Source organism: Tremella mesenterica (genome assembly GCF_000271645.1).
Source record: "Tremella mesenterica DSM 1558 unplaced genomic scaffold TREMEscaffold_5, whole genome shotgun sequence".
NCBI lineage: Eukaryota > Fungi > Basidiomycota > Tremellomycetes > Tremellales > Tremellaceae > Tremella > Tremella mesenterica.
In genome coordinates this window covers 553,748-579,090 of record NW_006711229.1, presented here as the reverse complement: position 1 = coordinate 579,090, position 25,343 = coordinate 553,748, and the positions used below count along the sequence as shown (strand labels likewise).

Here is a 25,343-nt window from a genome sequence, read left to right as displayed (position 1 = left end):
GTGATCCTCGTGCTCAAAATTATGGAGACCCGGCGGTATGGCAATCTAGTTACCATCAAAGGTCGGGATCGCATCATTCACCGAATGGATCCGTCAATTGATCGCAACTCTTCAAGATCTACAAGACGATCCGTTGTTATCGAAATTCGAGAGGAAGGACCAGTAGGGGATTTTATGTTCATACATACAGTATGATATCCTATCAATTGATTTTAACATCCTGAGTGGACGACATCACATTCCCTCTCATACCCCAAGGATGGAGAAAGAGAAGGAAAAACCACTCCCTTTGACGAACCTCACTTTTACTTTTTAATCATCCATTGTTCATTTTGAAAACCAAAACTTTTCTTGGCAAGAAATCAAAAGCCGTTAGACCAAATGCCGGACATAGCAACTCGATCTGGACCATTTCCATAAGCGAAAATGAGAAGAAGAAGGCGAACCACGTCATATCAACTTTATATTTTTACCGCCTATCGAATCTCTTTTTTTTCTCTTTTCTTACTAGACTCGGCGTTGCCTTCGGGCGGAAACGTCCTTTGATCACATTTTTGACTACGACGAACTACTCTTTCCTCACAACTTGAACCTACGGTTATCGACAACAAAATCCGTTAATCCCTCACTACCTCCGTCCCCCTTCAATACGTTAGATTCGATGTGAAACTAGATGGAAACATCACTTGATCATTGATGTTAATCTACGGGAACCAATTATAGTCTAAGGAAACTACATCCGTGATCTTTCCCCTCCCCCCCCCTCCCTTACTTCCTTCCCTCTCCTCCTTTTCCCAGGTTCCCGCCCTCACCGGATCTCGTACCTCTTAACACGGATCTTGACATATCTTGAAAGTGTAGGGGGCGTAGAGTAAAGGGGATTTTAAACGCCTTCTATTTTCATATAACCCCCTCTTTTTCTCTCCGCTACAACGTCCGTGGTCATAGGTGGAGCTATGAGGGTAACTACTTCTTTCTGCGGGATACGGACCGTGGAGCCGTAGTTGAATTCTTAAGAATGTGGGAAAAACAAGATTCTTCTCTTTCACCGCACCATTGATTTCAACTGTCGGTCTTCGGGGGTTTGGAGCTTTACTTTTTGAAATATACAGATCTTGAAAGATTGTTGTATCCGAAGGCCCGCACGATATTTCCCTTTCCACTCTTTCCTCTCTCCTCTCCCCTTCCCCCTTCTCATAAGTTTTGTTTTTTTTCTCTGTTTTGATCACATCATCCATAAATCATCAAGAACAAAGCAGATAACACCGCCCGTCTATCTATACGATTTTCTTAAGCTTCTCATATTACCTAAAAGGGTTATATTTTTATAAAGACGTTGGAATGCCATGACGTGCGTTCCGTTTTGGAAGGGAAAACACCAATCTTTAACCAAAGTGAACATCCTTAACCTATTCCCACGGATATCATCTAAATCCGCGAGTTGATCCTTCTCAAACTTGTTTGAAGACTTTTTGATTCATTTATTTATTTATTCATAAAAAAATAAAGACTACATCATGATCTTTAGGACATCTCATATTTCATACTTTGAATCTTCTAGAATCATCATTCCGATTCAAGTGACCGACAAAGAATCCTTCGAATCATCTAAACTTACTTCCTCACCCCCTTCGTTATCGTCGTCGTCATCTTTTACATCGTCACCTTCAACAACATCCCTCGAGCACGGTCCTTTACCATCAACGCCCCAACGACCCGTTCAAGGAGTAAACAATTCTATCGCCCCTTCCCACCCCTTCCCAAACCCCTTATCATTCCCATACGGAGCGGTCGTAGTGAGCGGAACGGATACACCACGACGTCGACCTCCTTGTGAAAGAGAAACGATACGCCACTCTTCGTTAGTAATCGGAGGCAGTACGCCCCTTTACTTGTTCTTCCGTCCTCTCCGGTCGACTTGATCACTTCCGAACACACTCAACGGCTTCGACGTCACCCCGTTCCATCTACAACTTACTGTTTCCGACTTCCGAACCTGACGGGAAGGCCTTGGAGCCAGACGAAATGTCAATCGTCCCTATGACAGTCATAGAAGATCGACAAGATGACAAGATGGACAAACATCTTCCAAGTCACAAACTCTCTCTTTCTTCTTCTTCTCCTCGTCTTCCTCCGCTCAACGATAATGGAAAACTTTCACCATTCGACACAGTTAACACATCATTCCCATCGGTAGAAAAGAAGGAGGAATCATCACTACAATCTTCTCGTACTTCCTCACCATCAACAGGTATCGAACTTCATCAATCGCTTAAACGTCGATCCCCTTCTCCTCCTAGACCTTCTTCACTTCGTATCCTTCTCAGAAGAGACAGTGATAAATCTTCTTCACCTAAACTACCCCGCTTAATTCTACCTCCTATAGATGGAAGGTCGATGCGTCGTCGATCAGCTTCGCCCGTTCGTCTTGTCACGCCCTGGCAATCTCAATCTCGTCTACCCACTTTACCTTCTCCACAACCAGGTCCAATTCCAGCGACTGCGACACTCTCTCCTCCCGGCACCGCCGGCTCGTCATCTACCATTCGCAGTATAGGCGTAGCCCCTTTACATGGCAGTGACTTTGGTCGGCGACTGTCGGGTCCCGGACAACCCGCAACGCCCTCCTCTGAAACAAAGTGAGACACCCTTTCATCATACCTAGAAGGATCGTTGATGATTCAGTTCCTTGAATACCCTCCTTCTTCCCCGGAAACCCCCAGAAACAGCTATACCGGCTCCCTCCTCGGCTCCTGTGGCTTCACTGACTTGGCCACCCACAGGTATGATCAGTGGGGTTACGAATGCCACAGACCGTGCGTCGACGTCGATGAAGAATTACCCTTCTCCCGAGGCATGGTTTGCCTTGGCTTCTACGTCCAGAGATAGGCATCGTTGGTCTCGAGAGATGTTGCAAGGTTATCATCTAGGTGTAGAAGATACGATTCGGGCTATGGAAAATGGTATTGTTGGTGTGAATGGTAGGCAATGTGAGTTTGGACATTCTCTAGAATTTACATTTGCCGTGCGATCATCATCATTTTCCTCTTCCCCTTTCTCAAATCTCTAATTGTCTTGACTATTATAGATACATACATAGAGTCACCACTGGAAGAGGAAGTCAGTGAAGCTGACTATTATCAGTTCCACGTCCTGTACATATCAAGCACGATATCCCTCGACATACTATGGACGAATATCCTCGTCGGATACATCCACCACCTCGACCAAGTCCTCGTACCTTATATCAAACACCTATCAGTACTTCACCTGGGACTCCCACTCATCCTTCTGGTCTTCCTCGCTCCTTCCCAGTAGACCTTGGACAACATAATCATCCAGCCCACCCGAAACATTCTCTTCCTCATCAACCCGTTTATTCTCCGTACGGTAGTCATCATCCGACATCACAGTCAAAACAATCTCCTTCACCCACTCATTCACCTCAAACTTCCCTTCGACCCCATCCCCATCCCCATCCCCATCCTCATCCGCAACACCACCTTCAACATCCTCACATGCAGCATCAACATCTACAACACTTCCGACATTCTTACCCCTCCGTCCCAGGTCCATCATCACGCACTACCTCTTTATCAAACTCTATGGCCGCTATGAGAACACATGATAATTATCTTCCTCTTCTCTTTCAGCGTCAGACTTCTCCGGGGATGATGGGAAGTCCGAATAACCCAGAACGTCGTACACGTCAGCCCATATCATGTTACGGATGTAGACAACGTAAATTGAAATGTGATGGTATCAAACCATGCTGCCAATGCGTTCGTAGGGGAAATGATAAAGAATGTGATTATGCTCCTATGGTCAGAAGACGAGGAAAAGGGAAGAAACATGATAGATCAGAAAATTCAAGTCAAAGTGCTGATGATACTCCCAAACGTGATCATTTTCACACTTCTCGCAGTCCTTCTGTGTTAGAAACGAATCCAAACCCTATGGAAGATTCATCACGCCGTTCGAGAAGTTATGGCAGATCAGAGTCACTTCCCAAGAGGTCTAAAGGAGGAGAGGTAGAAGTTATGAAAAGAGTTGATAGTAACGAGAATGAACATGACGGGCAAGTCAGTCAAGATGAGACCAATGGGTTCGAGGACGAGAGGTTGACACAGCAGGAAGAAGATGTACAACTTAGGACAATCACACTTTCTCCAGAACAAGATATACGTCCTGTTCTGCATTCACCACTTTCTGTCAAAGCGGAAATATCCTCTCCAATGACTGAAAGACATCCTTCGCCTTCACCAAATCCGACGATAGAAGAGGAAGTCGTGCCAGCGGATTTCCGAGAATGCAAATGATTCATTAGCACTTCATGGACAATAACCGATTAGATCGAGTCGGATGGTATACAAGTACGATATGAGTATATATAGAAGATATAGAGAGATGATTGTGGATAAGAAGCATTGTATTTCTGTGTATCCCTGTCTTCTCCCAGATAGATGTAGGCCTACATGTATGCAGCGTAAATGAGTTTATGACTTCGTCTTTGAATGTGGCACCCTCGATGTGGCAGTGTGGCAATGTGGCAGAATGTGAATATCAAACGAAAGTGCCACAAAGGTTTACACCTCCTCGGATATGTCTCGACGACGAGACGTTGTCAAGGAAACCGACACTAACAGCACAAGAAGATACCTTACCGGTTGGAGTACGAGTAATCCATTGCTGTATGAGAACGATCATGGTCTTCTCAAGTTCTGATGATAACGACCCTGAAATGATACACTGGAATGACGATGATCTCTAGCTCGGAAATCCGGTCCTTTATACCTCCGAGGTCAAACGCTAAGTAATCCCTCATATTTATATACCCTTTCAAGCTATCTCCTCTTTGACAATCTTACTCTCCATCTGATCCTTCTCTAAAAAACTCATCCTGTTCAAGCGAACGAACGACAAACTTCAATATGACATTCACTGGACATCTATCAGCACACTACGTAATTGGAACCACTGCCGCTTTCTCACATGTCACACCTTTACTTCAACTCGCATTATCTTTACTTGAACTCACACCAGACTTGTGTATCTCTTTCATCGTTCATGCGAACAACATAGAGACATGTCATAAAGTTTTCTCTCAGTCGGACCAGTATGAAGAAGTCACAAAGCCCAGATTAAGATTGTATACAGTCGGTGATGCGGGTCTTGAGTTGAAGAAAGTAGGAGAGGCATTTATGGAGATGGTTTACAAAAGCGGAGAGCAGTATGGGACTATCTTAGGGGTAAGTCTGACGTTTCAAGCTGCAAATCTTTGAATCAATTGGTAACTTTCATTCCCATACAACTCTTTGGTTCTTCGCATTAGAAGACGAGGGTATAGCACCATATTGATTATCCACCAAACCATTATGCTTGATCTCTGAGTCATGTCTGGGGCCGATGAAGCTTGAATAGAGTCAGAAGCTAACCCTCAGTCTTGCTCTCATTTTGGCTGGCCATTTCCAACGATGTTCATCTTCGACTTGACCTCATTTTTCTACCCTCAAATCAAGAGTGCAGTAGAAGCTCAAATCCCAAATTGTCCTCCTGTAAGGCTCGTAGGATATTGGCCTTTACCCGTTGCTGATCTACTCTTGTAAGTATTTGCTTTTTTCTGGAATCCTCAAGTTGTCATATGACTCTAGCTCCCATCCTGAGACGTTCACTCATTTCGAGCCTAACGGGCTATGACTCGAAGAGAAACCAGCTACTTAAAAGTTCCCGAGTTGATGAACAGCCTCGCTGGGGACGTAACAAATGGCTCTATCCGATGGCTCGGAGAGGAATTCGATACTCTGTCCACGGCCCAAGGGGTAGATTTGAAAATTGGTTTGACCCTCGACAAGGTGAGGTTTCTAGAGTTAAAAATCGGATACAGCTGAGACAGGGGATCAGATGTTATACCCGGCTCAGTGGGGCAATGATCAGGTCATGTCCCATCAAGAATATGTGGACAAGGTCGTAGAGGCTTATCGTCAGGCGAGTCTCTTCAATTTCCCTTTCCTCATTTCATTCCTTCCAGAATCATGACTGAAATTTGCCCGCAGGTCGACAAGACGCTAACATTCAGACTGTCACCGAGTCTGGTAAAATTGTAAATGTATCAGGCTGTAATCCATGCTGTAAGGGACTTGTCTTCCTCTTTCACCTCTATCTAAGTTCATATTTCGAAGAACTCTACTTTTCACCCTTCTGTGAATGCATCAAGATCTAGGTAGGATTTGATAGAGACTGACCTGCAGCCCTATATGAACGCTGGGCGTTCGATATCAACTGGAAAGACCCTACACTATCATACGGCTGGTTTGCTTACCTCAACGGTGTCCAAGCTGCTTGCAGTGAGGTATCAGCCATGATCGGTTGTTTCCCCTCTTCAGTGGTCGAAGCCGAAACGCTCAAAGCGGTCCAGACGGATGGTCAACTCACCAAGTTGGCCGAGCCGTTCATCGAGATGGGGTACTTTCCTAAACCTGCCTCAGACCAGATCGAGATGCGCGTGCGAGAATTCTTAGATAGGCACGCCGAGAGACAAGTGACATTGCTCAGGTCAGTCCCCTCGTTCTCTCCTCACCGGTGGATGAGCTGACAAGGTGAGCTTTGGCACTGTGGTAGAAGCCGGTCCCGGAATATCCACGTTATTTGACTTCCTTGTGGACAATGACTTGCCGTTTGTTTATGCTTGCGGGGGACAAAAGGAAGTTTTACCCGCACATGTACGGGAAGTGCTGGCTAAGGGCGAAAAGGAGGGGAAATGTATCGCCCCGGATTGGGTCAACCAGACTGCCATTCTCGGGCATAAGGTGACTTACTTCACCCAGTTCCTTCAAAATACCCAGACTCACAAGAGATGGTATTGTGGAAATAGGGAATAGATAGCTGATGGTCAGTCTATCAAATGTTTCCTCTCTCATTGCGGTGCCAACTCTTTCTGCGAGGCTGTGATGGCTTCAGTGCCCATCTTGGTATGTTTTTCCTTTCCTCCTTCTATTCACTACTTGCTCCTCTAAGCCAACCGCACAGATTAAACAAACTAGTGAAGAACTTGAATAATGTAGGGAGGAATGTATGAGACTGATGGCCAGGCTTGGCCGATCAAATGGGATCAAATCCTCCTCGGCTCTTTAGTTCACAAACATTCCATCGGTGTAGAGCTCTTACAACATCGTCGTGGGGCAAACGTAGGGCAAGAAACCGCTCATCGCAAGATCGTAGTCGAGGGAACATCAGAAGCTCTTCATTCGGAACTTGTTGAAGCTTTCGATCTCATCGAGAAAGAAGGAGAGGAAATGAGGGAGAGGGCAAGGAAATTAGGAGATAAAATCCGTGCAAAGAGAGAGGGAGAATGGAATGAGAACGTAAAGAAATTCGGTATGTGGGGTAGGTCAGAGGACTTTTAGAACATCCCCACTATAAGTCAGATGAGAAGGTGGGTCGATTTATCATACTGATCGATTTCCGATGTAAGAAATCATGTGTATCACCATTTCGAGCTACTAATCGTCCTTGCCAAACTACATCACTGACAATGACAATCAGAGGTAAATCCTGAGACAGCTGATGTACATATAAATACTCAAAAACATCATTAGCGGAGTCGACACTGATGTCACATGTCGGATCATCACTCCTTTGAATACTTCTGACAAGTGACAACATTGTCATCCTTTGCGTCAATGTGGTTCTAACCCCCTTGTGTTTGAAAGATTTTGCTGGCCTTTGTTATCCTGTTCATCTTTCGCTCAATCTCACCTTCATTCTTCTTTCTTCCCCCATCACCTCACACAAAACCATCAAGTACTGAAGACACAATTTTGAATCATATTTCATCACTCTAAAACATCCGAAAGCTGAATCACTCAAACGAAATCTGAACTTTTCTTTTCACCTCCAAACCATTCCAAGATCAGTTGTTTCCCTTATCCGGTCACTTAGCTAGCATTAACACTTGGCAAAGGTTATCCATCTTGTAACCTTCACAACTATTGAATTCATTCCCGTGACAAGATTATCTTTACTTTCTGATGGGTTTATTCGGTAGTAGTCGTCAAAATGATCGTTCACAAATTGCTAAAAGTACTAGAGGTTCTATGTTCAACCCGCTCTCTCTTGTTAGGGGATACTTCAGCCGCCAATCTAAAGGAGAACGGGTCGATATGAGTGATCAATTCGACAGACTCTCTGATCGTTTTTCGCATTCTCGGACTAATAACTCAGCTCCATATGACCAAAGTCAATTATCAGGTCAATCTGTGACTGGGAATAAACTTCCTGAAGTAGTATCCGAATACCCTGCGGGCTATAGATCAGCAGAGAACAATCATGATCTGCCAGATCATCAACCTTCCGTAAACGGGGCTCTCGGTTCGACAGTTTCAGAACCGGGAAATGGAGGGAGGCAGGAAGATCAAGTATCCTCGGAGAGTAGATCAGAACATGATGACGAGGAGAAACAAGCCACACATACGGAAGGGCTGCAGACGGTGGAGGAGGAACATTCAGATAGAGAGGAAAACATTGGTCAGGGATCGGGAAGAGAAAATGACAGGGATGAGGACCGAACGAGGTTATTGGATGCGTTTCGGGATGATGATGATGAAGAAGACAAAGACAAAGACAAAGAGGAGGAGGAGGAGGATGAGGAGGATGTGGTGGAAGACAAAGAATTGGGTCATGTCGGACCTGTAAAACCGCGTGTCACCATGTCTATCCCAGAAACCGTCGGATTGGGTATTCAGGGAGTGCGTGGAATCGATAGTGATGTTGAACCACTTTCTTCTCGAGAAATAGAATCACTTAAAGAGTTCCAGCAGGGTGAAGAACAAGAGATTGGATTCCAAGCTTTGAAAACGACCGACATCGGTGTTAATGGGTTCATTCGAGACCAAGATAACAATGGGATTGATCCAGTGGAGGAATCAATCTTGACCGAGGAAGATGATATACCCCAGGAGACTTTTGATGATGGCGACAAAATTGTATCTCCCACTGAAGAGGATGATGATATTTTGATTCCATCTGAACGAATGCGTGTCGAGGGAAATAACGAGGTCAACGTCAACATTCAGAAAGATGTAGGACGGGATCTGTTCACCAACCTGGACCGCTCCCTTGAAGATACAAACGCAACATCCTCAATCGTACTCAATTCACTTCTTCCCGTCGTCACTACACCTCTTAACCCCTTATCTCAAGATGACGATACCATATTAACTTCCACTCTTCCCAATCTTGAAGATTTAGAACCATCTCATGTCATCCCAGATATCCAGATTACTACCCCTGTCGCGGAGTTGGGACTAAAAGAAGACTCAGAGTCTAATCAACTTGCACAAGACAATATCTCCACTTCCCCCAGACGTCGATTTAGGTTATCTCATTACACTTACTCCGATTCCACATCGTTCATGGGCCAAATCGATCACTATGCCACTCAAGCGGAAGATCATTTCCTTCAACTCCTCTCCGGAACTGTTATTCCATCAACCCCAATCTCCAAGATTCGTCGAGCCCGACGGGGTCCTCCGGGCAATCCAGCCTACCTCAGTATGATGTACAAGCAGACTGAAGGATTCCAACCTCTACTTTCTCGGCTCGATCCCACACTTTCAAAAAAACTCCAGTCGACTTATGAAGATGTCAAGAAGTTGTCCAGATTACATTATGACTCCAAGACTACTGAGATGAAATACAAAGATCAGTTTGGTCCTCATTGGGAAACAGAGGGAAGGGATCAAGTGGACGAAGATGTGAATCAGAAGATGAGAGAAGCGTATTTGGATCCACTCGGTTCGAGTGTGGGAACGTACGAGGTGGATGTTATTTCCAGTTTGAAAGCGGATTCCATAGATGGGCAGCAGTTCCAAAATAGATTGGAGGGATTTGTGGATATGATACATGGGAATAGAAAACACCATACTGATTTAAGAGATTGGATCAGTAGGAATACAACCCCAGAAGAGTCAACAGAGGATGGGATAAAGAACAATGTGAGTACGTCGAAGGTAGAAAAGACGGAGGAAAGGAAGAAAGGGAGAGTATCAAGCATGATAGTACCAAGTTACACTCAGGCGAGGAAGAGAATAATGCAATCGACACGTCGAACTGGGACGAAATATAATCCAACGGATCGAAAAGATTCTTTATTCTTGCCGGATGAATATGGTGGTGTCGGACCGAATCTGACAGCTTGGAATAAGACCCATGGTACAACAGCGAGCGTGCTGATCACTTTGGACGAAATGGACTTGTTACCTGATGGTGAGTTTCTCTTCGTGATCAGTATCTTCATCTGGATATCCTTTTTGTCTTGCTGTAGCGTGGTGGAAACAAACGTGGACCTTTTACTGACATCTTATCAGATTTCATCAAAACTCTCACTGACGAAACGGTGATCAAAGCTTCTACGCTTATCGATAACACTCTCGAAAACCCACCCGCAGGGGAATATGCCGAGGGTTGGGCCAACAGATACCTGAATATCAGAGATGAATTAGTTGATAAGGATCACACTTTAACGGAACAAGAACGGACAGACGCTCGTGTTGAATTATCGAATATGATACGCGATGCCGTCAACTTCAACGGTCAGAAATACGGAACGGACTTTGAGATCATGTCGGAAACAGTCGCCACCGAAGCTGTGAGTAGGAGTGTCAGACGTGGAGGTGGGACAAACGTTTGGTTGACATCTCTTGGATCCGTCAAAAATCTTCAATCAGCGATAAAGAAACTTGATATGAAGACTGATTTATTTGTCGAATTATCCATGTTACAAGCAAAGATGAGGTTGCCGATATTTGAAGAACCCACCAATCCTGATAACAAGTCTTCTCCAACTCGGACTTCATTCAAGAATGATAAAACCACAAGCACTATCAATGAGAGCGAAGCTGAAGGATCAACTCGAACAGTAAGGATTCCAATGAGTTCACAGCAACTTCAGCTTCTTCAAAGCCTACAGTTAATTCAACAAGCCATCAGCAAAGAAATCTCCAACGCTGAAAATACCGTCACCACCTTCAATTCAGTCACTCGTCAACTTCGAAACAACATTACAACTCTTGAGAGATTGGTCGATGATCCCAGCCATACAGCGACGGAAGCAGAGAACAACGAATTGGCTGCTTTACATCAATACGCTCGCGGAGCTTTACAAGATTTGACAACTTTTCGAACAACCACAGCTGTTCAGAGTTTTGCTTCGGTACCGGAATATTCAAGTTTCCTAAATGATAATCACATGTCGGAGATGGAAAGGAGAGAATTATCTAATTTAGCCTCGAAGTTGATACCAGCTGTGGATCATATCATAAAGGGGATGGGAGAAAATATCAGGAAATCTAAGGCGTTGTCGGGACGGAAGTTGACCGAAAAGTCAAACACCAAACCTCCAGGATCTAATGGTCTGGATGATCCATCTGCACTGTCCGAGATACTCAGTGGAGAAAGGTCGGAAGTGATATCCACAGATGTTGACAATGAAACGATGGGGAGTGCATCGGAGTCGATGTCGATGTACGAACCTCTGCCGGGATCTTCTAGTACCATCACAGCTTGATTTTCCGAATGAAGTGATGGGGTGTATGTATGTGATATGTGTTGTTTGACTGAGATTCATTCATGAATCGTTTCTTGCTAATGCTTTTTCTGCTCGTGTCTGTTCCAAACCCACCCAACTTGTTCGTCCCTCTAGACTAGCCCGAGTCTTTTCTCTTGCACTGACAAGTCTTTCCAATCTTACAGCATCCTCAATATCGTCGTACTTCCCCTTCTCCCCAAGACGTGGCGAAGTTTGGCTGCCGTTCTCAAGCACCACGCGAGACGCTCCACTGGCCTTTAGAGTCTTCCGCATAGACGCGATATCCTCATCGAGAGTTTCCAAGGTTGTACGTAGATCGCCAAGGGTCACAAGCTTCAGCAAAGAGATAAGAGAGGTATGTGAGGTGGTTCCTATGTGTTGAAAGCGGACAGGCTTCACTATCTCAGCTTGATTATTTGTAATGAGATGATATCGAGTCACTCACACCGATCATGTCACCTCCAAACTGACATATAAGCCTGCCAGTCTAAAATTGATAGAGAAAGAACCCACCCATCGGCAACAGACAGTGAGTACATCGACACCTTTGTTTTCCCTCAATACACGTAAAACCCTCTCCCCACCAAACTTCTCTCCGTCGTCATTAAATGTCTCTAGCAGCTGTTCGTGAGTGTCCGCAGTCACCACAACTTGAATTTCGGATATAATCTCAAGCAACAATAGTAGAGTATGTAGTATCATGTACGACTGGACTCACTTGATAATCATCTTCCCCTCCAGTCCCATTTCTCCCTTCTTTCAAGCACAAAGCTCTCACTGCCCACATACGATGATCTGGTTCTCTCGCTCTCTCTTTACCTTTCCGACTCCCCGGTGCTTTTCCCTCGCCGTTTTGAAACGCGCCTTCGACTTGTTCCAACAGAGCGGATCCCATCTGTCCCACCACATCCAAATCACGCACCATACGTTTAGCTTCTTTGACTAGAGAAGTCTCGGTGGTGATATGAGGAGGAGGGATCAATGAGAGAGTAAATGCCACAAAGGTAGAGTTCGCTTCGTGTAAAGCAGGGGAATGAGCCATGAGGGGAGGGGACAGATCCGGGTGAAGCCATGCGTGGACAGAAGGTGGTTGGCTGGTTGGAATCGGCGAGGAGGGACGTAGTCGTTTAATCTTACTCTCATGGGAAGGGGAGGAAGAAGAGGGGCGTTTTGGGGTTGACATTGACATGTTTGTCCCTCTAGTGCTGTTAACTTATCTCGTGTGTTTGTATGTATATATAAACTCACCTCGAGGTATATATCGGATGTCATATGGGTTATGAGTGGGTTGTGATCAAGAAGAGTTCGGTCTCTCGGTCGTCCAACTTGGTTTCTCATTCCTCCTTCTTCTCTCATCTCTCATCAACCTCATCTTTCTCTTCATACTCTCAGGTAGTATCGAGGCAGTAAGTCAGCCATCATGTCAGCACCTTCAGGAGTCAAGGTTTCGTCAGACATCACCTCTGCTTTCACTGCAGCTCGTAATGACCAAGATGTCAGAGCACTCGTTTTCACCATCCAAGGCGGTGAGTCCTTTCCCTCTTTATACCCCCTAAGCTAGCAAGCCAAATCCTGATTCAATCTCCATACTACTCGATAGAAAGTTTAATGAGATGCTACAGAATCGTTTCAACTCCATGCGACTCTCAAAGTCAAGGAAACATTCAACGACGATATAGCCCTCCTTCCTCCTTCTCTCCCCTCCTCAAAGACCCCGGCGAGCTTTGCCTATCGACTGGATTCCAAAGACTCAGGAAAGTACGAATGGATGATGATTACTTATGTTCCTGATGATGCACCTGTATGTCAATATCCCTCATCTTCATACTTCAACTTCTGATATCCACCGAGACTACTACTCTTGTTGATGGTCAGATCCGAGCCAAGATGCTTCAAGCATCTTCGCGCTCAGCTTTGATCAAATCCCTCGGTGCTACAAATTTCAAACATGATTGGCATGCTACTTCTATAGTGAGTTTTTCTCGAAATAAACGAGAACGAAGGACTGATGAACAGGATGACCTCACTCCCAACGCTCTAACGGCTCACATGAAGCATATGGCCGCCCCTCCTCCCTTGTCAGCACAGGAAATCGTCATGGCAGGAGTGAGAGAGGCCGAAGCTGCCGAAGCCAACAGGGCACCGGATCCTGAGATTGAGGCAAGACGACGACAAGCTGTTGTGGCTCTGGGTGGGAAGATACAATGGGGAGAAGGAGTCGAAGAGGCTTTGAAGAAATGTGCAGAGAGGAGTGATGAGGGTTGGGTGGTAGTTTTGGTGAGTCTTGATCACTTCTTTGTATATTTCATCCTGCTATTGTGATGCCCTTTTTTGCATATTTAGGAAGGCGTGAGGAGCGGGATTCGGCTGACTCTCGCCAGGAAATCCCACAGAAAGCCCAGGGTTCCATCGCTTTACTCAAATCTGAAGCTTGTCCACCTTCACAAGTAGGCTCAAAGCTTCCAGACAAGACCCCATCGTACACCTTCTATTCGTACCCTACACCTCTTCCACCTGCATCGCCGGTCAAACCTGCAATGACCTCACCAGTCCCAGCATCTGCTGCTCCCGCTTCGCCGAGGAACACATTCCAAGCTACTCAAGGTGGTGTGAGAATAGTTACAGCGTCATCTGCGGAGATCGTCAATCGGTCAGACAGAAAGGACGAGATAGAAGAAAAGGTGATCATAAAGGAGGAGGAAGAGAAAGAGGCTATACAAGCAGATACCAAAGATGTAAAGGAGGAGGAGGAGAAGCACGTTGAGGAGAAGAAGGAGGAGGATGAGAAAGTGGTGGTGGAGGAGGGGGAAAACGGAAAGGGAGAGGAGGTCAAGGTAGAGGAGGAAGATGCGAAAAAGGAAGAGAAGCCAGATGAAGAAAGGGCGGACAAGGTAGAGGAAAGAGCAGAAACATCTGAAGAGATTCCCAAGATCGAAGCACTTGCTGTGGAAGATATCACTGTCCCCCAGACCGAAACGCCCAGGGCTGAACCTCGCAGTGTCAAGGGTAGAGTCGTCTTTATATATACTTGTCCAACGGCCAGTCCTGTCAAATTCAGGATGGTTTATTCCTCCAGTGTCAGGGGTGTTCAACAAGAAGCGATAGACAAAGCTGGCGTTCAAATCGTGGCTAAGGTGAGTCATCTCTTCATCCTCTTTAACTATCCCATTCTCGGCAGCTCCCACATTGAGGGTGGAGCTAACAGACAGTTGGAAACATCTGACACTACCGACATCACCGAATCTTACCTCTCTTCTTCTCTCAACTCGAAACCTTCCCACTCCTCCTCTCTCCCCAATCCCGCCATGGCCGGATTCCCATTCGGCCGTCCCAGACCCATGCCGGCTCAACCTGCCCGATCAGCCTCGCAAATTCCACTTCCATCTTCTGGTCCTGTCACTCCAGTCACCAGTGTAGCTGGGGAAGAGGATGACGGGCAAGGTGGAGTCCGTAAAGCGTTTGACTCGTTTGGACCTAGAGTGAACGCTGCGTCCAGTATGGGACCAGGGTTTGGAAGACCTTGGCCTGTAGGAAAGAAACCTCTAGCTTGACGGTTTGATGTTATTATCATGAAGAGTATGAGAGTCGGGGTGGTACATCTTCTTTCACATGTATACATGTTACGTCTCTGATGGAAAGATACGAGGGAGGCATGTATTCGGATAGTTTTATGTGTGCTGTCCACCCTCACTTACTGACTTGAATCAAAGCATTCCATGCGGTGGTCGGTAGATCACGTGACGAGAAAAAGATGAATTTCGCTTTGATTTCGTTTTCTTCACTTTTGCACCTAGTCAACCCTCTTCTTTCTTTCTTTCCTTCTTTCCTTCCTTCCTACTCTACTCTACTCCTTTCTCTTCACCCTAGATAAACTCATCCTCTCAGCTTTGAGAACCTGACAGCTCTGCAGGGGATCCCACTCACTCGACTCTTTGGATCAATCCTCTGGTAGATCACCCTTACTCACCATCTCTTCATCCATCATGTCATCCACCGCATCTGCTTCTGATGTCCCGGCCGTACCCCCTACCCAGGGATTACCAACGATAGATCATATGACTTCTCGTGATTAGTATGTTGTCTCGTCTCTTTAGTCTCTCCTTCTCCATCTCCCCGACTACCCTATTTACATCATCAGCACGGTATTCTAGTCATGTTCACAATTCTTGGCTTAAGGAATTTCGCTGATGGTGTAGTTATGCAGACAGGTAAGTTTTACGACAAGACTAGGAGTGACTTACTGATATCCCACTATAGCTATGCTCATTTTGGTGAGTATATTATCATGTGAAAACTCTTGGTGACTGACCAATTAGGGATCCACGAAGAAATGCTCAAAGATCAAGTGAGGACGTTAAGTTATCGGAACGCTATCATGCAAAACCCACATTTGTTCAAAGATAAGGTAGTATTGGATGTGAGTTTGCACATTTTATCTTCTATCGATTTTCCTTTCCCCAAAAACAATAAAAAACACTTCATCTTTCTGAAAGCCGATTGAGAACCAGCAGAGACTTTCCGACTTTCTTTTTTGTTTCGGGCCAAGGCTGAGGAGTGACAATGTACGGGCAGAGATAGAAGCTTATGACAGGTCGGATGTGGAACAGGCATCCTCTCCATGTTCGCTGCTAAAGCTGGCGCTAAACGTGTGATCGGAATTGATATGTCTAACATCCTGGACCAAGCTAAGATCATCTGTGAAGCTAATGGATTTTCGGAAGATAGTAAGTGATCATTACTCCCGACTCCCTCTCTCCATGATGAACACTACCTTCCTACCTACTCTTCCCATCTCGAAGGATACTGCAGAAGGTGTACTTTGTAGTAGCGGTCTTCATACTTTCCGGTCGACACATATAGTCATAGAATTATCGAATTTGCTGACCATCCAGAAATCACATTGATCAAAGGCAAATTAGAAGATGTCGAACTTCCAGTCAAAGAAGTGGACATTATTATCTCCGAGGTCAGCTTGCAGTCACAAGATTGATTACTCGCGTAAGCTGATAAATATCAGTGGATGGGTTATTTCTTATTATACGAATCCATGTTAGACACTGTGCTCCTTGCTCGTGATAAGTATCTGGTATGTGGGTTTTCAACTACAAGGATCATAGAACTGATATAGAGGCACCTTCAGGGATGTTGTTTCCTGATAAAGCGACGATTTTCTTAGCCGCGATAGAGGATCAGGATTACAAGCAGGAGAAAATCAATTGTGCGTTGTCCTACTTTCCAGTCACTTCTTCCTCCTGCTTTTTCACTCGTTTTCATTATGAAACAGAGGTAGGATTGTTGTTATAGATAGATTTGTCCTTACTTGGAGACAAATAGCTGACCAAACTAGTCTGGGATGACGTTTATGGTTTCGACTATTCTTGTATAAAAGACATCGCCCTTCGAGAACCTTTGGTAGACTGTGTCGAACTGAGATCCGTCGTCACTCATCCGTGCGCTATCAAACATATCGATATACGGACTGTGAAGAAGGAAGATTTATCTTTTGATGTTCCCTTTGAATTGAAGGCTACGAGAAATGACTGTAAGCCACTTGATAATTCCAAAATCCTCCCTCTTACTCTTTCCCCTGCTTTCTTCTGGCCTCTTCTTCCGCTTCCCCTGATACACACTCCGGCATGATGTACTCTGCCGCATATTTTGTCAATTCTTGCAAACTTTGGATTATCGCCAAATAATCTCGTGGACGAGCGACTCATTTCTGTCTGTTGTCTCACTTCCGGATAAGCTACAGAATCTGATAACAATCATACTTGAAAGGCATGACTGACTTGAAAGACGTCCACGCCTTCTTAGGATGGTTCGATATCTCCTTTTCTTCCTGTCACAAACCCGTCAACTTTTCAACTGGTCCTCAAGCTAAATATACACATTGGAAACAAACCGTTTTCTACACTCCTGAAACGTTGACCATCTCTGTATGTCATAGCAATTCTCTCTTTCTTTGCTTTTCCTCATTTTCTCATTCCCTCCTTCCCTCGTCCCCTCATTCCCTGATTTTCTCATTTCCTGACAGATTTTTCAATGATACCCTTCTAACTCTCCCGTATCAATTCACCATCGCACTCAAATAATTCCATTATCTGTCCGAAACGCGTGACGAAGACCCACAACTGACAACACAGGAAGGAGAGACCATCCGAGGTCGACTTACATGCGCTCCCAACGCAAGAAACAACCGAGATCTCGATATCAAGATAGATTACGAAGTCGTTGGAGTAGAGGCGATCAAAGGTAGTATGGTGTATAAAATGTGCGTAAAATCGTTTACTTTGAGTTTCAGCTGATCTGATAGGGCGTGATCCATTATACTCATCACTCATTTCAAAATTGCACATTTACTTTTACTGGAATATCATCTCAATTCCGATCACTTCTTGCTTTGCCAACGTATATCGCTTCATCCTTGAACTCTGAATATATGACCTTAACTCTTGGTTGATGTGATAGGTATTAAGATGATGGAACATATATCAGATACATACCCTCATGCATTACCCTGCATTGTGTCTGTTCATTATCTGAATCTCGTCTAAATCCAGTTTCCACCTTGATCCTGATGCCTGATCCCTGACTAGACGAGGAGGGTACCAAATGTCAAGAGGTTTGTCATGCTACTATCACCCGTTCGGTGTATCGTAAGGAAATTCCGGTCATAGGCAGAATCAGTTTTTTTTGTAGGACAAGAGTATGACTGCCAGAACTGAGATGTGAGACTAATTGAGCAGTGTCACATATGCAAAGACATAATTTAGATATGATTCCCACTTTTCCTCCTTGCCCAAGCTTCATCCAAACTCGTCAATTCAGCTTGAACTCTTTTGACACCTTCTTTCCTTTCTTTTCTCGCTTCATTCCATTCGCTAGGAATATCCACACCATCTAAATCTAATAATCCACGTAAAAGTAATTCACTCAATCTAGCATGTTCTTTCTGTAATAATCCAAATTCAGGTATTTCCTTTAATCCATTCCCTTTTTCACCTTTATCATCCTCATCTACACCCATTTTCGTATCGTTACCTTTCAACATCGTATTGGCTTCAAATGTTTTTAAAGAGGGTTCAAGAGGTTTTAATATCCCTTCCACAAGATTTTTGATCCAATCTACTAATACAACTTGATTCGTAGTTTCAGGTTGTCGATTTTTTCCTCCAATTTTCCCAGATGGTTTTATTGAGGTTTTGGAATCGTGTGGTACTTCACCTGATTTTCCAACGAGAACAAGAACACTTCCATCGGTTATACCGTATGAAGCTATGGTTGAGGAAGGGTCACGTAGGACGGAACCTTTGGATATCAATTTGAAAGAACCGATAGGAAGACCTGTTTGGGTTGAGAGGGTAGCGATAAGTTGAGAGAGTGGAGTGAGGTTCGGAGTTGGGATAGGAATGTTGAAACTGAGTTTGGTTTAGTCATATTCTTAAACATATCCGGCTGGTGGAATTGGGAATTGTTCATTATTATAGCTTTGTTTGAAGCAGGTATGATGAGGAAGGTGAGGTTTGAGTGAAGATCTGGTCAGGTTGGAGTATCTCGAAGGATAGAGGATGGCGACGAGGGATTTGATCATGAGAAATAAGAAATTACCCATATTTTCGAGGGGTGTGCTTGGAGAGGGGAGGGGGGTTCAGGTAAGATGAGCGACATATGGAAGGAAACAGAAGGGAATATCGAAGATGGAAAGAGTCGCAATGAGAGACGAATATTATGAAAAGAGAACAAATCCACTCACCGCTCACGTCCCCATTTCACTTGAATCGTTATCGCCCCTTGAGCATTCTCGGCCACAGCCCGTCGAAAAGGGTTGAAGAACGACAGGGTGGTAGCGCGAAGGATGAGAAGTGGGGAAACTGGGGGTGATTAGCATAATGATTCTTTTCTCCATCATATCCCCTACCCAAACTAGCGTCCTACTTCCCAAAACAACTTTCGTCCCCTCTTCCTCTAGTGCGATCATAGGAGAGAGTGGATGGGTTGGGGGAAGGTCGGAGAAGATATGGACGAAAGATGACATACAAATACAGTCTGTGATTGAGTACGACAGCTTGATGAATTGTCTATGTCGGTCGCGCCCATCCAGCCTTGCCAGTTTATGACAATGAAGAGGGAAGGTTTTGTACGAGGTTTTGTCGATTGTCGAGGTGAAAGAGGGGAGGTGAGGGAGAAAGGAAGTGTGAAACGGGAGTAAATCTATGTGTGGCATGTGGCACTTTCCCCTTGGTGCATGATACAACAACACTAAATCAACGGGGATTGATCCTCTGCATTAAGCGGTATAAGCTCAGAGTAGAGTACATAATCTGGAGGAGAGTTTGGTCACAAATGGTAAGCTGAGTAGATGCATGGTTGTTCACTACCATAGTCGGCTTCGAAGCTCTTGTAAAGGTGGAAGTGAGTGGACAGCGAGGATATGCCACGTGGCACACTATGACGTCAGTGGTGAGCTTGGACCCACCACCCACTCACTCTCATTCAACCAGCCCTCCCTCCCCATACTCCGTATTACTCCATATTCCATACTCAACTTCATACATCGTACCCACTCATACTCGTCCGCTAGCTACTCATAATACAACAGATATATCATCTCGTCATGTGTAAGTTTTCAGCAGTTTACAACCCTCGGAACAGGCTAACCCCCCAGCCAACATCCTCGGCCAAGTCCAATCAGCCGCCACCAGCACCTTGAACACCACTGTCAACCTGGTCAATCAAGCAGCCGCTTCCGTTTCTCAAGCTGCTAATTCCGAAACGGCTAAAAATATTCAAGCTCAAGCTGGATCCATCGCCTCCAACGTCGGTACACAAGCTTCACACCTCGCCTCAAACGTTGGTACTCAAGCTTCCAACATGGCAACCAACGTCGGTACTCAAGCCACCGCTTTGGCCGGTCAAGCCCACAAACAAGCCCATATGATCGCTCCTACTATAGTTCCTGCTCCTGCTGTTGCTGCCATCGAAACGGGAGGGACGGTGGATGAGAGCGGGGATTTGAGTCCGACGAACGAAAAGGATGTGCAAAAGATGGATAAATTATTCGCGCAGAGGGCGAGTGCGAATGAGTTACAAGAGAAGGGCATTTTAAAGGGTGGGTCGACTCATCGTTATCAACTTGTTTCACAAATATTGAAGTCCCATTTTCACACTTTATCTTTCGCATATTGGCGTCATGCGCTGTTGGATCGATACACTGGGTAGTGAGCAAGGTATGACTTGATTTACTTTGAGTATCTGTCGAGTGTGGAGGAGCATCATATGTCACACGTCATACATGAGGTCATGAACTGACAAATAGGTGAACCTGGAGATGCTTTAGCTGGAAAGAAAGCAGCTCTTGAAGGAGCCATGATGAAAGTTTGTCTCTTCCTGCTCGCCTTATATCGTCTTTGATAGCTTATTCCAATGACCAGGCTGATGAAGTAGGATAAACTAAATGAAGGTCTTGCTCAACGTCCAACAGCCGAAGAGTTGGTAAAGAAAGGTATTCTAACATGTGAGTCCATTCCGTCACGCCCCATATCAATCTCGAGTTTGTATGCTGACCGCGCCGCAGCCGAAGATCAAGTTTGAGGGGGAGTTGTGTTTCTCTTACCATATGGAGTAATCTCTCTTTCGATTGTACACGTCCCTTTTCAGTAAAAGATGGAGATTCAATCATCGTGACATGATTAAGGGAGAATTTTGTATTCAATGTACATATATGTAGGATGAAAGCAAACCTTAAAGGTACAACCCCAAAAATGTGGATCTTGTTCGGATTTCGGTTCCGGCCGAAAGAGCGCGTAAACCCCACCACAAATGTCGTTTCTCCTACCACATCTTGGCATTCCTCTACCAATCCTACATCACTCATGACCACTTGGCCTCTCCATGCCGAGGAGAGAGAAGGGGGGATGAGCTCGTCGGAGCAGTCAAGCAAGTCCTCCTTGAGTGATGCTTCCAAGAGGGAATTGAAGCCTATCGGGATCATCAACGAACATAACACTTGTTTCCTCAATTCAACATTTCAAGCTGTCAGTCTTTTCGTCTTTTACCACTCTGCCCCATTATACCTTTAGTCCTTCTCTTGTGATTCACTTCCGAGGTATGCAGTAGGTAATGATTTAACCCTGTGTACATCACCCTGAGACATGTGATGAGGGAAACATCGGCCACAACATGGAAACTTTCACATGCTGATCTTTCTTCCAGCTAAGCGCCACCCGACCATTGATATCTCTCTTATCTCAAGATCCTTCTTCCTCCTTACGGCCTCTTCCATCCCTTCCCCCACCGATCCTATCCGCTTCGAACCTACCTGTATTTCATCCGTTAGCCAACGAACCCGACCTGTATCCTCTGCTACCTATCACCCGAGCTTTCCTCTCGTCTCTACAAAAAGCCTGGAGTTTGAAAGATGCAGGAGGGGGTACTTCCGGAATCCACGAAATGGATCCTGGTAGAAATATGAGTCTCAAACCTCTTTTACGTGCCATATCCTCTAAATACGATCAATACGATGATGTCAGTCAACAAGATGCTCAAGAATTATTACGACATTTATTAGATTCAATGGAAATGGAAGAGAAAGATGTGATCAAAAAGCTTCAAGAGAAGTCAGGTTCAATTCCTATCAATGACATTACGCAAGGGAAACATAAAAGAAAAGTTATACCTGGAAGTATAACGACCAGTCCAATACAAAGTCCTTTACCAAGTCCGGAAGGTTCAGGACAGAATTCGCCTTTGGGAACGGAACAACCTTTCTTTTCTACTATGTCGGAATTGAAAGAGGAAAATCAGAGGTTGTTGAGAGCTCCGGATATGATGAATGGGTTTTCGATAGGTCAAGGGAGGAAACAACCTGGCGATTCTAGTGGGGGAGGAAGAGTGGAGAAGGGAGAAGGGGGAAAGAGTTTGATACCTTTTGTTGATGCTTTGTTTGGAGGGTATTTGGCAAGTATAATTGTTTGTGAGAAGTGTAAAGGGGTATGTAATCTTTCCACAGTCCCTCTCACCATAAACCACCCGCAAATTGCTTCTCACATCCTTCCCTCCTCGATGGATACTGTCTTCGCACATCCGGGAAGAGCAGGATGACCTCTGGTCATACTGATTTTTGAGCTTACGTTCAGGTATCACACACATACGAAGGCTTCCTTGACATTTCCCTCTCTCTGAAAAGTGATGATCCTAAACCACGTAAACGTGATCGTTTCATAGCCGCCTTTGGTTTTGGTCACAAACATCCCACCACTCATCAACTTGGCGGTCATGGTGACCCCTTCTCTGTTTCATTACCTAAAGCCGTAGTATCCGATACCGAACTATCCGACTCTGAACGTGTCCGATTCAACTTGGACGATCGTCGAAGAAGTTTAGATCATGTCGACCGTCCTGAAAGTGGTCAACTTGGAAGAAGTGGATCTAAAACATTTGGAGGATTAAAACCCAAAACATCTTTCTCATTCAGAAAAAAAGATAAATTACGTCCTGGAACTTCGAATTCCGTCATTACTTCACCAACTCCAGAAATCATTTCTCCTCAATATCACACTGTACCTCCTCCTTCAAATCCATCCAACTCTCCTCCTTTAAAACCACAAGGTCCAACACCTGCTCAAGCGGCATATATAGCACGTATACTCACTCCTCCTCGTGGATCAGAACATGCCGATCCACTAGCTCGATTACGTGCAGCTCATAATGGCGAACATGTGATACCACCGGAATCAGGATTGATAGATGCGTTGAGCGATTTCACAGCTGTTGAAGTATTAGAAGGAGAAAACGCATTTGCTTGTAAAAAATGCTGGAAATTGAAAAAAGCGTTATCGAAAAAAAGAAGTGGTAGACATGAAGCTACTGTTCCTGAAGAAGATGAAAGATCATTAGAAATTTCACCAATAATCTCAACTTCTCGTTTACCTCCTCCTGCAATATCGATTCTTTCTTCACCTTCTTTTTCCGATGAATCTCTTCCTGCAGGGTCCGTAACAAATCCCAATACATCAGATCTCATCGGACGTTCAAAATCTTTATCTTCTCAAGGTTCTAAACTTTTAAGATCTCCTTCACCGTTAAGAAAGCATTATGAAGTTTCAACGAACCCAATTCCCAAAACCGCTTCTCCTGATCCTTCCGACTTGTCGATCACATCCAATAACTCCATTACTCCAGTCACTTCCATCACATCAAATTCTTCAATCCCTCCAAGAACATCAATATCAAGTTCTAACCCTAACAGACGACCATCAGACGATCCAAGTCTCGTACGAACACAAACGGTTGATACTACCGATGCGGACTCTGATGGGTTATCATGTTCCGATTTCTCTTCCGATGAAGAACCAATTACGACGGCAGCGATCCCATTGATATCACCAGGTTTGAAACCGAAATTACCGGGGAAGAAGAAGAGTTCTCATTATGTTATGAGAAGGGCTTTCAAAAGGTATTTGATAGCGACAGCACCAGAAGTTTTGGTTTTTCATTGGAAGAGGTTCAAACAGACACATAAAGGGAGTATGTTCTATAGTTTTACGGATTTGAAAAAGTGAGTTCATGCTTTTCTCTCTACTATCATATTCCATAATCGCTCCCTTAACTCGCCTTCTTGGTCTATCTCTCACTGTCTGCTTGTCATCTCACACGGCACTGTCTACGTTTGGTCTCGTTTCCTTGTTATCACGCTCATCATCAGGGTGGACGACTTCATCTCTTTCCCCCCTAAATTGGACCTCGCTCCGTTCCTCGCACCAAACAGAAGCGACTACAAGATTGTTCAGACTACGGCGGGACCAAGGGCACCTTACATGGACTGGACGTCGGAAGCGGGACCAAAACTAGAGCCGGTCATGTACAGGTTGTATGGTGAGTGTGTCCCCTTGATTCACCATACGTTTTTACATCCTCCGACCGAAATTTTTTCTTAGCTTCTTATAATGGTACTTCCACCAGGCATTTCCTTCCCTCGGTCTCTCATATCTATACCAATCACTTACAAGCGCCATACTTCAGTGAACTCTTAATAATCTTCAGCCGTGGTCGTCCATCTCGGAACAATGATCGGTGGTCATTACATTGCCTACTGTCTCGTCGACCCCGACAAAATGTTTTCTTCAAAGTCGGATGAACCTCCAATAGACGATTTGAATAGGTTGTCCATCTCTTCAACTCCTAAAAATGAATCAGCTTTGAAAGAGGATAACCGTATATGGTGTTACTGCTCCGAGTATGTCCTCATCTTCCCTCTGAAACAAACCTGACATTACAGTACTGAAATCCGAAGAGCTGAGGAGGCTGAAGTTCTAGCTTCTAGTGCTTATCTATGTTTTGTGAGTCTAAACGAAATGATAAGAAGCTGACGAGTAGTATGAGAAGATATGATCTGTACCACAATTCTGCCAATTAGCAAAATGTCATAATAGCCAAATCATCTGTGAATCTTACTTATACATCTCTAGTCGATTGCATCATGCAGTATTTGTTTGGTCTTGACATTCTCCGATTTGATCCTGGTCATTGACGCCGTGACGACATTGAAACGAATCGTTCGTGAAACATTCTGTCAGAGGCTCCTTTCAATACTTCATCCCTTTAAAAGGTGAGCGATTGAACACCCGCCCCATCTCATACGTCAGATGTGTTGTTCATTCCTTTCACTTTACCTCCTTGATACCCTAGTACGGACATGTGACCTTCATACATGTCCTTCAAATTGGCCTTCCACTTCAATCTTTCAAATTCAGTCATCATT

At 44.8% G+C, this 25,343-nt stretch overlaps 8 protein-coding genes across 8 annotated transcripts; 6 read left to right on the top strand and 2 right to left on the bottom strand.

Annotated features, from left to right (window-relative positions):
* Positions 1–2,025: 2,025 nt before the first annotated feature.
* TREMEDRAFT_62248 (uncharacterized protein) lies at positions 2,026–4,319 on the top strand (the record flags this gene model as incomplete). The annotated part of the gene is made up of 3 exons (XM_007004579.1): positions 2,026–2,639; positions 2,686–2,990; positions 3,145–4,319. 3 exons carry the CDS (start codon positions 2,026–2,028, stop codon positions 4,317–4,319), a joined length of 2,094 nt encoding a protein of 697 aa, XP_007004641.1.
* A 612-nt stretch (positions 4,320–4,931) lies between these two features.
* Positions 4,932–7,403, top strand: TREMEDRAFT_62247 (uncharacterized protein; the record flags this gene model as incomplete). Its single annotated transcript, XM_007004578.1, has 8 exons — positions 4,932–5,249; positions 5,442–5,602; positions 5,744–5,852; positions 6,077–6,128; positions 6,249–6,552; positions 6,602–6,806; positions 6,894–6,968; positions 7,089–7,403. The coding sequence occupies 8 exons, from the start codon at positions 4,932–4,934 to the stop codon at positions 7,401–7,403; spliced, it is 1,539 nt and encodes a 512-aa protein (XP_007004640.1).
* Positions 7,404–8,027: 624 nt separating this feature from the next.
* TREMEDRAFT_62246 (uncharacterized protein) lies at positions 8,028–11,563 on the top strand (the record flags this gene model as incomplete). Its single annotated transcript, XM_007004577.1, has 2 exons — positions 8,028–10,263; positions 10,365–11,563. The coding sequence occupies 2 exons, from the start codon at positions 8,028–8,030 to the stop codon at positions 11,561–11,563; spliced, it is 3,435 nt and encodes a 1,144-aa protein (XP_007004639.1).
* A 60-nt stretch (positions 11,564–11,623) lies between these two features.
* On the bottom strand, positions 11,624–12,767 carry TREMEDRAFT_30797 (uncharacterized protein; the record flags this gene model as incomplete). Its single annotated transcript, XM_007004406.1, has 4 exons — positions 11,624–11,977; positions 12,030–12,050; positions 12,098–12,205; positions 12,303–12,767. The coding sequence occupies 4 exons, from the start codon at positions 12,765–12,767 to the stop codon at positions 11,624–11,626; spliced, it is 948 nt and encodes a 315-aa protein (XP_007004468.1).
* A 193-nt stretch (positions 12,768–12,960) lies between these two features.
* Positions 12,961–15,262, top strand: TREMEDRAFT_38993 (uncharacterized protein). The gene is made up of 7 exons (XM_007004426.1): positions 12,961–13,110; positions 13,207–13,385; positions 13,460–13,555; positions 13,601–13,861; positions 13,966–14,319; positions 14,590–14,718; positions 14,794–15,262. The coding sequence occupies exons 1-7, from the start codon at positions 13,005–13,007 to the stop codon at positions 15,133–15,135; spliced, it is 1,467 nt and encodes a 488-aa protein (XP_007004488.1). The 5' UTR covers positions 12,961–13,004; the 3' UTR covers positions 15,136–15,262.
* A 305-nt stretch (positions 15,263–15,567) lies between these two features.
* TREMEDRAFT_62243 (uncharacterized protein) lies at positions 15,568–17,904 on the top strand (the record flags this gene model as incomplete). Its single annotated transcript, XM_007004576.1, has 12 exons — positions 15,568–15,656; positions 15,781–15,792; positions 15,842–15,855; positions 15,901–16,001; positions 16,176–16,308; positions 16,477–16,550; positions 16,602–16,670; positions 16,715–16,802; positions 16,932–17,126; positions 17,381–17,520; positions 17,728–17,855; positions 17,898–17,904. 12 exons carry the CDS (start codon positions 15,568–15,570, stop codon positions 17,902–17,904), a joined length of 1,050 nt encoding a protein of 349 aa, XP_007004638.1.
* A 422-nt stretch (positions 17,905–18,326) lies between these two features.
* TREMEDRAFT_73829 (uncharacterized protein) lies at positions 18,327–19,562 on the bottom strand (the record flags this gene model as incomplete). The annotated part of the gene is made up of 3 exons (XM_007004756.1): positions 18,327–19,002; positions 19,338–19,455; positions 19,520–19,562. 3 exons carry the CDS (start codon positions 19,560–19,562, stop codon positions 18,354–18,356), a joined length of 810 nt encoding a protein of 269 aa, XP_007004818.1. The 3' UTR covers positions 18,327–18,353.
* Positions 19,563–20,198: 636 nt separating this feature from the next.
* On the top strand, positions 20,199–24,973 carry TREMEDRAFT_62241 (uncharacterized protein; the record flags this gene model as incomplete). The annotated part of the gene is made up of 11 exons (XM_007004575.1): positions 20,199–20,202; positions 20,250–20,693; positions 20,901–20,959; positions 21,029–21,098; positions 21,332–21,618; positions 21,797–22,573; positions 22,720–24,140; positions 24,288–24,457; positions 24,626–24,818; positions 24,861–24,921; positions 24,959–24,973. The coding sequence occupies 11 exons, from the start codon at positions 20,199–20,201 to the stop codon at positions 24,971–24,973; spliced, it is 3,501 nt and encodes a 1,166-aa protein (XP_007004637.1).
* Between the last annotated feature and the right edge of the window lie 370 nt (positions 24,974–25,343).

Excerpts from the sequence above, each read along its gene's own strand:
- TREMEDRAFT_38993 (XM_007004426.1), top strand. The coding sequence starts at position 13,005 with ATGTCAGCACCTTCAGGAGTCAAGGTTTCGTCAGACATCACCTCTGCT. Across the intron at positions 13,862-13,965 it reads AGGGTTGGGTGGTAGTTTTG|GAAATCCCACAGAAAGCCCA; the intron begins GTGAGTCTTGAT and ends GACTCTCGCCAG. Across the intron at positions 14,320-14,589 it reads TACAAGCAGATACCAAAGAT|GGTAGAGTCGTCTTTATATA; the intron begins GTAAAGGAGGAG and ends CGCAGTGTCAAG.